This window comes from Madurella fahalii (genome assembly GCF_045866475.1).
Source record: "Madurella fahalii IFM 68171 DNA, scaffold_1, whole genome shotgun sequence".
Taxonomy (NCBI): Eukaryota; Fungi; Ascomycota; class Sordariomycetes; order Sordariales; genus Madurella; species Madurella fahalii.
The window spans coordinates 592,616-606,030 of record NW_027263971.1 but is presented as its reverse complement, the minus strand read 5'-3'; the positions used below and the strand labels follow the sequence as shown (position 1 = coordinate 606,030).

At 54.0% G+C, this 13,415-nt stretch overlaps 6 protein-coding genes across 6 annotated transcripts; 3 read left to right on the top strand and 3 right to left on the bottom strand.

Annotated features, from left to right (window-relative positions):
* Positions 1-3,922: 3,922 nt before the first annotated feature.
* MFIFM68171_00182 (uncharacterized protein) lies at positions 3,923-4,276 on the bottom strand (the record flags this gene model as incomplete). The annotated part of the gene is made up of 1 exon (XM_071055604.1): positions 3,923-4,276. One exon carries the CDS (start codon positions 4,274-4,276, stop codon positions 3,923-3,925), a length of 354 nt encoding a protein of 117 aa, XP_070911705.1.
* A 1,206-nt stretch (positions 4,277-5,482) lies between these two features.
* Positions 5,483-6,034, top strand: MFIFM68171_00181 (Extracellular membrane protein CFEM domain-containing protein; the record flags this gene model as incomplete). The annotated part of the gene is made up of 1 exon (XM_071055603.1): positions 5,483-6,034. The coding sequence occupies one exon, from the start codon at positions 5,483-5,485 to the stop codon at positions 6,032-6,034; it is 552 nt and encodes a 183-aa protein (XP_070911704.1).
* A 1,640-nt stretch (positions 6,035-7,674) lies between these two features.
* MFIFM68171_00180 (uncharacterized protein) lies at positions 7,675-8,604 on the top strand (the record flags this gene model as incomplete). The annotated part of the gene is made up of 2 exons (XM_071055602.1): positions 7,675-8,070; positions 8,188-8,604. 2 exons carry the CDS (start codon positions 7,675-7,677, stop codon positions 8,602-8,604), a joined length of 813 nt encoding a protein of 270 aa, XP_070911703.1.
* Positions 8,605-8,851: 247 nt separating this feature from the next.
* On the top strand, positions 8,852-9,562 carry MFIFM68171_00179 (uncharacterized protein; the record flags this gene model as incomplete). Its single annotated transcript, XM_071055601.1, has 1 exon — positions 8,852-9,562. The coding sequence occupies one exon, from the start codon at positions 8,852-8,854 to the stop codon at positions 9,560-9,562; it is 711 nt and encodes a 236-aa protein (XP_070911702.1).
* A 372-nt stretch (positions 9,563-9,934) lies between these two features.
* On the bottom strand, positions 9,935-12,411 carry MFIFM68171_00178 (uncharacterized protein; the record flags this gene model as incomplete). The annotated part of the gene is made up of 4 exons (XM_071055600.1): positions 9,935-10,862; positions 10,913-10,998; positions 11,075-11,648; positions 11,993-12,411. The coding sequence occupies 4 exons, from the start codon at positions 12,409-12,411 to the stop codon at positions 9,935-9,937; spliced, it is 2,007 nt and encodes a 668-aa protein (XP_070911701.1).
* A 457-nt stretch (positions 12,412-12,868) lies between these two features.
* MFIFM68171_00177 (uncharacterized protein) lies at positions 12,869-13,315 on the bottom strand (the record flags this gene model as incomplete). Its single annotated transcript, XM_071055599.1, has 1 exon — positions 12,869-13,315. The coding sequence occupies one exon, from the start codon at positions 13,313-13,315 to the stop codon at positions 12,869-12,871; it is 447 nt and encodes a 148-aa protein (XP_070911700.1).
* Between the last annotated feature and the right edge of the window lie 100 nt (positions 13,316-13,415).

Here is a 13,415-nt window from a genome sequence, read left to right as displayed (position 1 = left end):
AACGTTGTACGTGCATGTGTAGGTTTGTTGTGTGACGAATGTATATGCCTTTGAACTCCCGATTGGTTCAACTTTATTAAGCCTCTCTGTTCAGCGAAGGGTGGGGGGGGGGGGGGGGGGATTGTAGGATTTATATCTACCCCGGGAAGCACATAAACAAGTCGGACGCCGCTAGCTCGCAATATGAGATATGCCGGAAGCGATTAAGCGTTTCGTTCTATGGTTGGTCTGCATTCAAATAGCCTGTAGCAATGGTGAACCGTATCGTTACCCGTACCGCTTGTATAGCGCTCCGAAGTAGAGGCGCCCACGACCTTGGGCAATTCTGCCCAATCATTCGGACCAGGTCCCTGCAAGTTCGACTGAGGTAAGGTAGTACGTCCTAGAGTTCTGAAACTTTTTCGCTCAATTGCAAACAGGTATAGAGATTGTATAACAAGAGATGCTAGCCCAACGCAAATGCAGACCAGCAAAAAGGTCTTGTGGGATGTGCACAAGGGTCGGTGCTCGCGGATTCTGCTATCGACCTTGACAGCAGATCGGTTACGTCAGATGATATCTCAACAGCAATATCGGGCAGCAAACGCCCCGCGGATAGTTGCCCATCGTTGGCCGCGCGCATGCTCAGCGTCTTCAACACTTACATGGTCAGGGCTCGAGACCCAACGTCTACAATTCATAATCCTTCACTGGAACGCGAATCGTGGAGTGATCTGGACGAAGAACCGGAAGGGGAAGGCAAGGCATTTTCCTGCCCCTTCCGACTGCGAAATCCTGTCCGATTCAACATCAGGGATTACAAGCGTTGTGTTGAACCATACAAAAATATAGCACGCCTGAAGTAGGAATAGTGCAAAGTCCATTCCAGTATATCCGACACAGTGCTGACCATCGCTGCTACGCGTAGACTCCACATCAGGGGATACCACAAAGAACCACAGCCTGTTTCCCAAAGTTCTCGGTGCGGCGACGCCTTCAGTGGTAAAGGGAAACTAGGGCGCCATTTGACCGAAGATCCTTCATGTCCTAGTGGTGAAACATTGGAAAACCCCTCGACGGATCCAGAGGACGGTATCAGCTCCAAAATGTCCCAAGTACTCAGCACCAGACGACATCCTTCTACTCGAATTGTCGACTGGGTTTCTTTATGGAAATTCTTTTCCCAGATGATACTCACATTCCTGAGCCCAGTAAGTGTTGTAGATTGCTTTTCTTATCACCTTCAAGATTTAGGGTTGACTGTCAAGCAGGCTTCCGTCCCGCTGCGATCGTCGAAGTTGATGAGGTCTTCGACCAGCTTCACAATCACTGGCCGTTTCTTGAAGACATGGTACGGGAATCAATTGATACCCTTTTATTACCAAAAGACGAGAGATTGCGGTTATCCGAGTCCATCAAAGAGATTTTTGGGGCATATGCCCTGTCTGTTAGGGGTCTCTGTCAACGGATGGCGGGCAAGAACCTGCAAACTCAAACCAGAGAAGAAGTTGCGAAGCGGCCCAGTTTACACAACGAGCAGACCGTAATGTTTGAACCAGGAGCCGAGGTGTGGAGCGAGCAAAAAGCCGGATACGCCACAGGCCCACAACCCTTCGCTCCTCCCGAAACACGGCAGACGGAGTCAACGAAGCAAGCCGTGCCAACCGCGAACCGGAGTGATTCGAGCAAGCTACCCAAGGGGCAGTGCCAATACATCCTATCATTGCCGGAGGTCGGGGACCGGCGGTGCTCCTGCATGGGGTTTTCTCATGATCTAAATACTCAGGGTACCATATGCGAATGTGGCCATCTAGCATACTTCCACAACGGGGACCAGGATGGCCCCAACATCACAGCCCACGACATGAGTATGTTAAACAAACAAATCATGGAACTCGAGATACTCGCCCAAAGAAGAGACCAGGGACATGCTCGAGGCTCTTCTGAAGAGACTCAACGAGGTGGAAAATGAACTGGAGAGGAGTAAAGAGGAGCTTGAGAACCAGATGAGAGGACTTGTCGGAATGTGAAAATCAGGTGGCGTAAATGTTGAGAAGATGGAGAGAAAATTGGCGGTACTTAAGGAGAGGCTGCGGTCGTAATCTGGGCTTGTCGATCAGATCCCATAACGACTGCTAGTTATCGGACTCATAATAAAGGGGTCAGAATACCTTGCTGGATTCTGAAAATTGCGGCTATTTTTGCTCTCTTGCTATCTCTCCTCCTCTGCATATCGTGAGGGATCCTCCCCGTCAGACCGTGCCGCTCCTCCTGCCCCAATTATTCCGTCAATGCATATGCTACAATCCCAGTCAAAAAGTATTGTCCGGTTACCCCATTTCCCTGCAAAACTCACCGTTTTCACCAACAATTAAAACCACAACAATAATACATAACGTTAAAGCTATTTTAAGATAAAGAATTGCTTAGGCTACAGAATAACAACAAACTTTGGTAATAAATACTGTATATCAGGGTAGTGTAGGTATTTCAATATAACAACTAGACGCCACTTATTGAAGAGCTCCTCGGTCTGGCAATACATGGCTTTCCGCCTCATGTTACAAGTTACAATTCCTAGAATCTCCAATGCAACAGTGTGGTGTTTTTGACAAGCTACTTCCTTATGTCGGCTAGGTGTAGTGGCTCTCTGGCGGTGCCCGGCCTAGTAGTCACCGAGTCCCTTTTTTTTGACAATCATATCTGTGAAGGAAGCAAAGAAACTGGACGAGGGACAACTTATCTAGATCTCCACTGGCCGAGAGGGATGGAATAACAAGGCACGCGAATAAGCTACTGCTGCTTATTGTCAATCTACCTTACTTTTATTGTATCCACCATAGGGACCGATTCTGGGGCCCACTCTGCTAAACTCAAAGCAGTTCCCAACCTGGTGCGGCAACGACTTTATCGAAGGTGGTGGTTAGGGTGAACAAGGATGAGAAAGGTCTGAGCAGGATGAGCAAAGAAGCGACATCTCAGGCGAGCCGTACCGGCGTGTGGGCGTCTAGATTCGCCTCAGATAACACCAGGGCTCCGCAAAAGGAAACAGGTGTCCAGATCGCCGCAGGTGCAATAGCACGGAGGGATGACGTCTTGCAAATCTCCATTCAGGCTATCCTGTCCCACTTGACACTGCTTCTGAAACCCAGGAGAAGCGATGGTAAGTTCTGTGACCCAGTCTTCGGCTTACCTATTTCCGCAATGGGGCGAGCCCATGGATGACGGGGAAGTTCACCACGAACCAGTGCCTCCAGGACGCGGCCAGAACAGTACTATTCTTCGAGTGGCGAACGGACACGGGGATAGGAACTGCGGCAGTCCAGACCCGGCAAGGGTAAGCCATCTACCACCCGAGACCGAGTTTGATAAGAATCTATAAGTCTTTCTCCCCTCGGAATCTCTGGTAAGGAGGTTTGCATTGATACATGATCATCGTTGTGGTTACGTCGCGGCCAACGGCCCCTACTAGCGCGAGTTCGCAAACTCTCGGCTACACTGCTTGTCCAGAACTGTAAACTGATCAAGAAGCCGGAGGCGCTCTCGGAATAGAAAGAAAGGATTCATAGAACTGAGGAACAAGCAAATAGCAATGAGAAACAGAGGGTAGCGCGAAAGGTAGTGGAGGGGGAGAACAGGTTCGGACGGCTCACGACCGGGGCGTCTACACACACCATATACCTGGATGTCAATCCCGAGCTGGTTGCCAAACGTCGCCGGGACGATGAGTCGAGAAGCTGACCGGCCGGCCGCATCTGTCGACCATCTCCGGAAGTGGCAGAATGCCGAGAAGACCAAGCTTGCAGCTGTCTGCCGAAGTAACAACATCTTGCTTATATCGCTTGCATCATCAGACGACTAGGTCCTCGACAGGGTTGAGATTCTCCTCACCAACTCCCACCGCTATACCCCCGCGTATAATATGATACGAGCTAAGTCCTCGTCAGACGAGATAATTAACACCGCCAACACAGATCAGAACCTCGAGACAATCCTCGTCCTCGACGTGGACAAGATCCTCGCGCCGCAGGATACCGGCGACTTGTTCTGAAAGAAGCTTGCCGAGGAGGGCCACCAGGTCACAGATGATGCCGGCAGAAACCCGCTCAAGATCCTCTTCAGCGGTCGACTCGGTTACAGTCACAATGCCTTCTGCCAGGCTGTCTTGTTGTACGAGCAGGAGGCTGATGACACCGAGTTTGAAGTCCTGTGCGGCCAGACTGTGGGGTCTGTAAAGATGTATCATGAGATGGCTCGGCGGCTCGCTGCTGCGTGCCGTCGAGAATAAGCAGCACATTGATGCAGTCGCTGTGACGTGTGGCCTCCGCCGTGCATGGGATCTGGTTTTGGAACGCGCTGGCCTAGCTGGATCTGTCAAAGTCATCCGGGGGGTGGCAGAATCTCAGACGACCTAGTCATTACCAGCGACGTGAAAGCAGCTTTGGCCTCACGCCTGCGGGAGCATCACTCCCTCTATGTGTGGGCCATCAAGGACGACGGCCTGCTGGCCTGCCAGGTTCTCCTCCCACGCACAGTCTCCCCCCATTTGAACCCAGCTGTCGCTCCCCTGATCGACATTACGGACCCTAGGTTTACCGCCTCCATCCTCCGACGCCGTGGTCCGGCACGCGACAGCATCCGATCCATCATGCCACCTCCCGCGATGCTACCAGGTCATGGCGCTCACACGCAATACCACCGTTTCTGGTCCAGCCTGAGCCCTGAGGGAAGCGCATAGCCGTATTGGATGGTACTGTACCTCGCCACCGAATTTGTGACTACTGAGGTTGGTCTTGAGGAGTATCCCATCCCTTATGTTCAGGTGCACGGCACCGTTGGTTATCGCCTGAGAGCGGAGGCGAAGAAGTGTATTACAGTATCATTGCGGTGATGCGGGGCGGTGAGCCGCCTGCGCTCGGTGTGAACGACGCGTTCTCGCCGGCGATGTTCGTGCATGCCAAGGAGGTTGATGATGGCAAACCACACCACCTGAAAGGGCAGCACACGGTGTCGTGGGCTCAGAGAGGACTCGGTGGGAAACGGTACTGGACTTGATTTTGTATGGGAATTTGGATTGAGAAATTACAAGAAAACGCAAGCCAAAGAAACAATGACGACCCATGTCACAGCCCGTTCAGCTCGGTCTAGACTCCCGCCGCTCAATACATACCCCGACTGATGCCCAGCCGCAGTTTGGCGGGAATTCTCCGATGGGGTTGCATTTGCGATTGGACAGCGAAACCACTTACGACGGACGAAATCAATATTGACTCCCACAGACCGTCCGCGTCGGGAAAGAGCTGGAAGCCACATTCGATGGCGCATCGCCGGAGCCTCGCTTGTAGTCATTCGGGTGTCTGCATCGGGCAAGGTCGATGCAATGAGGTGGTGAGCCTCTGAGATGGGCGGGCGGGCGGGAATGTGCCCCCTCTAAATCCCTCCGTCCCGTTCGTGACGCGTCCGCGTCTGTCCCACCTCTTTTTGCGTCGCTATCGTCATCAACATGCTCCGCCCCCTCACCAGCGGGCTCCTGCTCTGGGGGCTGCTGCTTCTTTCCCAGCCAACCGCCAGCCAGGCGCCGGCAACATTCTCTTTGCCCAGTCAACCCGAGTACAACCTCCTCAGCAGCTGCGGCAAGGCCTGTCTCTACGGCAGCGGCGATGTCTGGATTGGCGGCAGGCTGGGGTGCTCAGGCCCGTACACCAACGACTGCATGTGCCGCGTCGACAAGGCCCCGGCCATTTCGAGCTACGCGAGCGAGTGCAACAAGAACCTGTGCACGTCTGGGGATGTCCAGCAGGACATCAATACCTTTCTCTCGCTGTACAATTCGTACTGCGCCAAGAACGGGTATACGTTGCCCGGAGCGGCAGCGAACGCTGCCGAACCGACCGGAGACTCGGCGACCATCATCGGCGACTCCACCGCAGCGACCGTCACGCGCGTCTCGCATGCCACGGTAACGGCGGAGAGTGGCGGGACCAAACCGGGGACAGGCTTGGGTAAGTGGGGTGCCCTTGCCGTGGTCGTGAGCATGAGGATAGCTTCAAGTTGAAGTAGCAGCCCCGTGGGAGCTGTGGCTGGTAGGAACCTCCTCCTTGTGGCATCTGGTGTGGACATGATTACCTTAGCTAAGCATGCTAACGGTTTCGTTTCGCACTCTTAGTCACGCCTCAAAAGACAGTCGACATCACCGTTTGGACTACGGTCAAGCCCACAGCTCCGGCAGGCGATGGAGGCAGTGGAGGCGAGCTGAGCAGGAGCGATAAGATTGCGCTTGGTGTGGGGATCGGAATTGGCCTACCTTCCGCCATAGCCGGCGTGTGGGTTTGTTTCGCGGGGATGTGGCGACGATAACACGCCCTTTGGCATGTATTAGTAGGGGGGATGTATCATACGAAACACACATGAAGAGCATGGTGGAGACGGAGTGAAGGAAGAGGGGCCACAGGGGCAAAGGGGCAAAGGGGGGGGTTAGGGGGGGGTTAGGGGAGGGTGGGTGGTTGGGCATGAGGCAAGCAGGAGCAGGATGACGAGCTGTTGTCTAGCAGCACTAGCACGGACGGACAAGATAACGTCACATTACGGTTGAACTTAATGAGATGGCATTCACCAGTACTGCAGAGCCGGCGCCCGACCACGATGCACCTGCAGGCCAATACCCGTACTTGCACATTGTGGAACCAGCAGCTGGCAATCTTCAACCCCATCAGAATCACTTCCAACATCAACTATGACCAAACTGCTTGGTCATGCATTAAAAACCTAATCAAGACAGTGATAACTAGCCAAAGTGATGTGTGGTGGACCACTTCTGCCTTTCCTGTAAGGCGAACTTGTTGAGCTAGGCTCCCTAGAGAGACTAAGGTAGCTTCGAATTCGTCTTACATGAACTTTGACCCACCTTAGTGAGATTTAGTTTATAGTCATTCTATCATTGGTGATTAGCTCTCCGGTCAGAGTTCGGGCTGTTGTGAACTAGATCTCTGGATATCGAACGCACTATTAGACAGTGCGTTAAGGCACGATTCGCGATACACGGTAGCAAGATAAGCATACACTGAGTTGGGAAAACTGTCCCCAAAGGAGAGGGTCCCTCTTGCTAGAGGGCTATATTTGCTGGAATGGTGCCCCGGGGGCTGGAACTTACCGAGGGTCCATTTTTCTTCTGTACTATAAGTAGGGCCGCCCTAGACATTACTCCTTAGACAGGATAATCAATTCAACACTCCTTTCTATGCTTTGTTGTGGGCTCAATTGACGAACTTTTTGTACGTACTCAGATTTCTTGTCTATGGTTCTGTTTCTATCCATATTCTGCCCGCCCACGGCCCCTTTACACACCAGAAAATCGCTCGCCAAGCGGGGAGTGTTGGGCTACCCTCGGTTAACGCCAATAGATATCACGTTCAAAATGTTTGACATTTTACGATACATTAGTGATATACCGTAACTAGCCATCCTTTAGAACATACAGCTCTCAACTGCATCCTCCATTATCGTACGAGGCGTATCAGTGTAAGCAACACCCACCAATCGCATGTCAAATTGTAATGGCACTGGTGCCTGCTCCGTTGTACTGTACCAACCCCGCTCTCAGCGTTCTCCAACACCAAAACGCATCTCTAAAAATGTATCCTAGGTACCTTAGATTGCCGTACTTACTCCGTAACACTTAACCCAAAGCCCACGACAATGCCATCCCCCGCAACCTCCGCCCAAGACATAGAACCGCCCGGCCTATCCGCAGTGGACGACGAACCGCGCGATCCCTACGCCGACACGCGCAACCCAGCCGAGGCAGTTCCGGAATTCCTCGCCCGCCTGCCGCCGGTGCCAGCGGACGGAAACCCACCCGTCTCCTACTGGTACTCGGTCTATCCCGACTGCCACGGCCCTGACACGCCCGTCGACGCGCCGGACATCGCCCAGGCCATCCGCTTCCGGCGCGCGGGCCGGCGCCTGCTGCAGCGGTACAAGCTGGCTCGCGACAGCAACTCGCGAAACGAGCCGCTCTGCGCGCGGCAGAGGGAGGAGCTGACGAGGGACATTGGAAGGCTCGCTCGGGAGAACGGGATTGCGGAGGGGAAGGTGGGTTCCCTTCCTAGTTCGGTTTGGCTTGGGTTAATTTTCGTAGGATGGGGGGATAGATGTGCTGTGCGGGGGGTTCTGTGGCAAGTGAGCGATTTGCTGACGGGTTTCGTATAGTGGATGCTCTTCCCGACCATCGACACCGTCACCGAGGTATGGCGGGCCGTCGCTGAGGCGGTCGTTGCGGGCCGCTTGGGCGTCGGAGCGAAGGTCGCCACGGCGGGTCTGGAGGGCGATGAGAATGCCCGGGTGATATGCATGTACACAAAGGATTTTACCGATGTGGAGGACGTGAAGCGGGTGCTGCTCGCCTTGGACGAGATGGGGTTGGTGAAGGCTGCGGCGGGCAGGGCATCGCACATCATGTACAACTGCGACGCATATACGTGTCTGGATATCTATAAAGGGAATGAGTACCAGTTGCCGGTGTCGATTTATAAGAGGAGCGACATGTTCCCGGAGCGACGGTCACCTTCGGCCTCAGAGAGGGGGAGAGCCCACGTGTTAAAAGAATTGTTACAACGTGGGCAGTGATACATCACTGCAGCGGTCCCACAAGATTTGGAGAGTACTTTGAAGGTCGTTGTGGCTACCGTAACTTGGTGCTGCTGTCTTGGGCATATGATACGTGGTATCTTTGCTGTGTTCCTCAAAAGGACTTTGCCCAGCCACAGTCGCAAGACTTTTCACACCACTGCGTCAGCTCGACTCTACTAGAAGTGCTGCTACTTAGATCCCAGGTCTTTAACTAACGTGAACCTGACAGCTCTCGATCCGGACCATGGAGGCCAGAACCTACTACTCCCGCAAGAACCCCACCGTCCTTCCCGGCGCGGACAATCCCGACCCTCTGGAGTCCGCCCCTGAAGTGCCCGACATCGAGGCCACACCCCGCTACTGGGTGCACGTCTGCCCCAAGTCCAACCTCTCGGGTCGCCGATGGCACCAGGACATTTCCGGATGGGGGAATAACCGGGTGCGAGAAGGCACCCCTTGCGCACTACTCTGCGGGTACAAAGCCCACCGCGACACGGCGCTGCTCAATTCCCAGATGCGACCGATCGCCCTCCTGGGCGGGCGCAACATGATGTCGGCCCGGCTGGAGCGGTGGTGGATGAGGTGCTCGGTCTGCCGCAACACGTGGCGGAACTATTTGGAAGATCATCCTTTTGTCAAACGGGGAAGGGCAGATTTGAATGGGACGTCGCAGTATGGAAACGGGCTTGGAAAGCCAGCACCAGGCCAGGAGAGGGTAGTGGATGGTACTACTCCTACAGATAGCACCGATGTTAAAGGTTTTGAGGTTGCGATGAGTTGTGCTTCTTGTGCTGCCCCATTCTCGGCTTTTGCCACGGAGATCAATCAATATGGGGAGGAGGTTGGTGAGGTGCTGAAGTGGGACAGCAAGTATTATGGGGCCGTCGGGTCGACGGCTCATACACTGAGGAGGGTGCCGAACATGGCTGAACTGAATAAACACTCGTCGCCATAGGGGTTTGTGATCTTGACTTGGGGCTGCGACCTTCGGTAAGGTTGATGAGAAGCGGAAAATCTGTGAGTCGTAGACGGAGATGACAATGTAGTGGTTTTCGGTGGTATGGAGCTTACCTTGATTACCTAGTATGAGAACTTGAATTCCAAATCTCTAGTAACCTTGTTTCTAACGATCGATTCCCGAGATTTCGCCATTTGTTCCAGTCACAGGCCCTGGTGATGTTCGTTCAGTTGAACCGACAAACGGCATTGTGAACTGCATTGAGTACATGAACAAGACTTGGATTTCAGTGGAATGGCTGCAGTCTAAGATGAAGTTGTCTTGGTACTTATTGTGCCCGCAGGAAGGAGAGGTCGATTCTTCGGGAATTCAGAACGCGCTTTCGGCCGCCTCGAGCATCGATATCAGACCCAAGAAAGACTCCACGAACCCTGCCGGGGCCCCAATCCTCTTCTGACACACCTCCACCGCCGTGTCTCCATGAGAATTCTTCAGTTGTGTGTCTATTCCGGCCAAACCCGCGGATCTCAGGATCTCTACCGTCTGGACGTCGCCTTCAAGCGCCACAGCGTGTAATATCGACGATCCGGCTTTGTTAACAGCATCATACCTTGTACCGTGGTCGAGGAGCATCTGGAGGAACTCGTGAGAGTGGTGGTAGATTGTCTCGAAGAGCGGGGTATCGCCGTACTTGTTTGTCGTGTGGCGGTCTGCACCGCGCTCGAGTAGGTAGCGTCCAGTCGCCACCCGGTTTGTGATGGCAGCGCCCGCAAGCGGCGTGTTCCCAAGGGTGTTATATTTGTCTACTACTGCGCCCGCGTGGATCAGGATCTTGACCGTCTCAAGGTCATCCTTGTGCCTTGCGGCGTAGTGTAGCGGGGTGTTGCCCCGCATATCGGTAACATTCAGGTTTGCGCGGCGGAGGATAAGCAGTTCCACGATCCGCGGGACGCCAGAGGATACGGCGTAGAGCAGCGGTGTGCGTCCGAATTCGTCGGCGGCGTGCACATCAGCGCCGGCTCCGAGAAGAAGCTGGACGGCGGAGAGGTCTTCTCGAAGGGCGGCCCAGTGAAGCGGCGTCCGCCCGCGGCTGTCCTTTGCGTGGATGTCAACGGCGGCGGATTCGGCCTTTAGTGCTGCTAAAAGATCCTGGCCATTGAGTCCGACAACGGCCATGTGTAGAGGTGAGAATCCCCAATACTCGAGATCATCTGGGAAGAGAATCCGATACTGGTCCAGGACTTCGGGCGGGCCGCGCTTGGTTAGTATGTGCTCCCAAGCTTTATCAGTCGCCGACCTGCGGGCAAGGTTAGCGGCAGAGGAGGGGACGAGGGCGAGTCGCCGCACATGTTGCTCTCATCCTCGATGAAGCGGTCAGCCCCGACGGACAACAGGTACTTGCATGCCGCAACACGGTTTCGGATAACTGCGTACTGTAGCCATTGTCAGGATAGAAGCACGCGCTGGAAGGGGGGACTGATTAAGCCCGGGTAAAGCTCATCTACGGACATGCAACGCCGTTTGCCCGTGGTTGGGATCGACATCCTCCAACGAGCCCCTGCGGCTGTCAAGCATCGATTCGATGCCTTTGGTATCCCCGACAAGAGAGAAGCGAATGATGCTATCGTCACCGCCCCAGGCGACTTTCCTCTGGAATTTCAGTCCAATCGATGGGGCTCCGCACGATGTCCTCTCGAAGAGGACATAGACATTGAAGTTGGAAAGCCACAGGGGCGCCCAGTACTTGAGCTCCCACAAGCTCGTTGTATGGTTTTGGCAGCTGCCTCTGAAAGCAAGTGCGCCCAAAAATCTCTTGAGGAACATTGGCGTCCTCAAGTACCGTCCTAGATGGCAGGAACAGGCGCATGATGGGTCCTCACACTGGAAACGACGAGGTGCGTTGATGGATATGAGAGGCTGTGCCGAGTTTGTCGACTTTTCGGTAGGATGCTCGGCATTAACTGTCTCCAGGGAGAGCGACAGGATCTCCGGGTGGGTGTGAGGTTCGGTTTGCGATCCAGCCACTTCTTGGTCCAAATCCTTGACGTCGGCCGCGATCTGAGTTATCTGCACCCGATTCACGCTGGATAGAATGAGCCGTTGCACCAAGGTTTGTTGGACTATTAGGTAGGTGCGTTTCTTACTTACAATTGATGGGTTACTTCGATACACCTTGTCGTTAATACAGTATCGAGTTTTTCCTCCATACCACGGATTCTTTCATCGACAGAGTTCAACTGTTCCCTGCGTAGGTCGCGGGTATCAGCTAAGGAATACACTGCTCAGGTCCGTCCGAGGTTGTTCCCTCGCAGGGAAAGAGATATTCAAGGCCGCTACCCAGCGCCGGGAAATGGCAGACGTGCCGTTAGGGGCTGGGTAGCAGAAACCTAATCAAGCCCAACTAAAGCATTAGATAGTAGGACCAACCTTGTGCCACAGATGTTGTGAAACTCGAGCTGCTTGCGGAGTTGATCAAGCCTGGCTTGCAGCTTGTTGACATCGCTCTCGGACCAAGCGGAACGGATCGACTTCCGTAGGATCATTAATTTGCCGGATTTCCCGACCGGTACCCTGAACGAATCCAGCAAGGTCAAAAGATCGGTGGCCACTTCACGAGTGGATTCGCAGAGCTCTTTGAATGTCTGATCACTTTCAGTCCGTGAGGCTGTGAGAATTTGATCGACACCCTGCCTCAAGTCCGAAGCTATCGTCTCAATCTCGCGGGCTTCTTGAATTGTGCCGTCGGCAGACTGGCCTATGCGGCGGGCAGTCTTGATCAACTTTCCGGTGTGGTCAAGGACCTGGAAGATGCCGACGGCAAGACCGAAACCTGTCAAAGGCTCCATGACTGAAAGGGAACTCGATCTTTGTATGCAACTCTTGGGATATCCAAAGCTGCCATACGAGCGTGTCAGACTAGGATTAATGATCGTATCCAAGTAGATCCACTCCAGGCTGCGGCGCGGCCGCGGCGGGTCGACCCCGCGAGGGGGTGATGCGCAGGTCGACCAATCGGGACGGGGTTCATAGATCAAGGAGTCTATTGGCTGTCGCTAAAGTAGCCAAATGGCTGTGTTATGCAGTAATCAGGGCAGAGCTGAGAAAAAAAGCGGGCGAGATAGAGGCGGGTAGGAGGGAAGCACCGTCCACGGCGATGATATCTTTGCTACGGACGTTAGACGCGACTGCAGATGGGGAACCAAAGTGGCAAGGGAACACGATTTGTTCGGATAGATAGGTGTTCATGACGGAGTGTTGGCTTCGCGTCCCAGGATCTTAATCCACCTCCTATCAGGGGGCTCCCTACGACTTCTCCTCTTTGGCGCCCTGAGCCGCCTGCACTTTTCCCATCCAAGTCATCATTGCCAGGCTATCTACAGAAGCGTCAAAGACCTTAACCAGCGTCCCATCCTCCGTCAAGGTCAGCTTGTGGATGTACTCGTTCGTGTACTCTCCCGCAGATGCTGTCCCTTTGGCGCTGAGGTAGATGACAACCTTGCGCTGGGTCTCGTCGACCACCATATCCGTCTGCGTGCTGTGGTACGTGTCGAACATGGTGAAGGCCCATGATTGGAAGGCTACATACTCCTCGAGGTTGCGGTCCGGGGCCTGGAGAGAAGATGGAAATGAGTGGGCGACAAAGCCAGGCGCGGCCAAGGCGGTGATGCTGGCCGCACCGTGAGTGTTCCGGTCGGCGTGGGCTTGCAGCCACCCCTTTGCGGTCTGTATCATTTGCTCGCGCAAGGGCATGGTGAGATAGGAGAATGGTGAACTTTGCGAGAAGTGAGGATGGAGTTGATGTGCAATCGTTTGGGAAGAGAGCAATGAAGACAAAGTGAGAAGGCAAAGA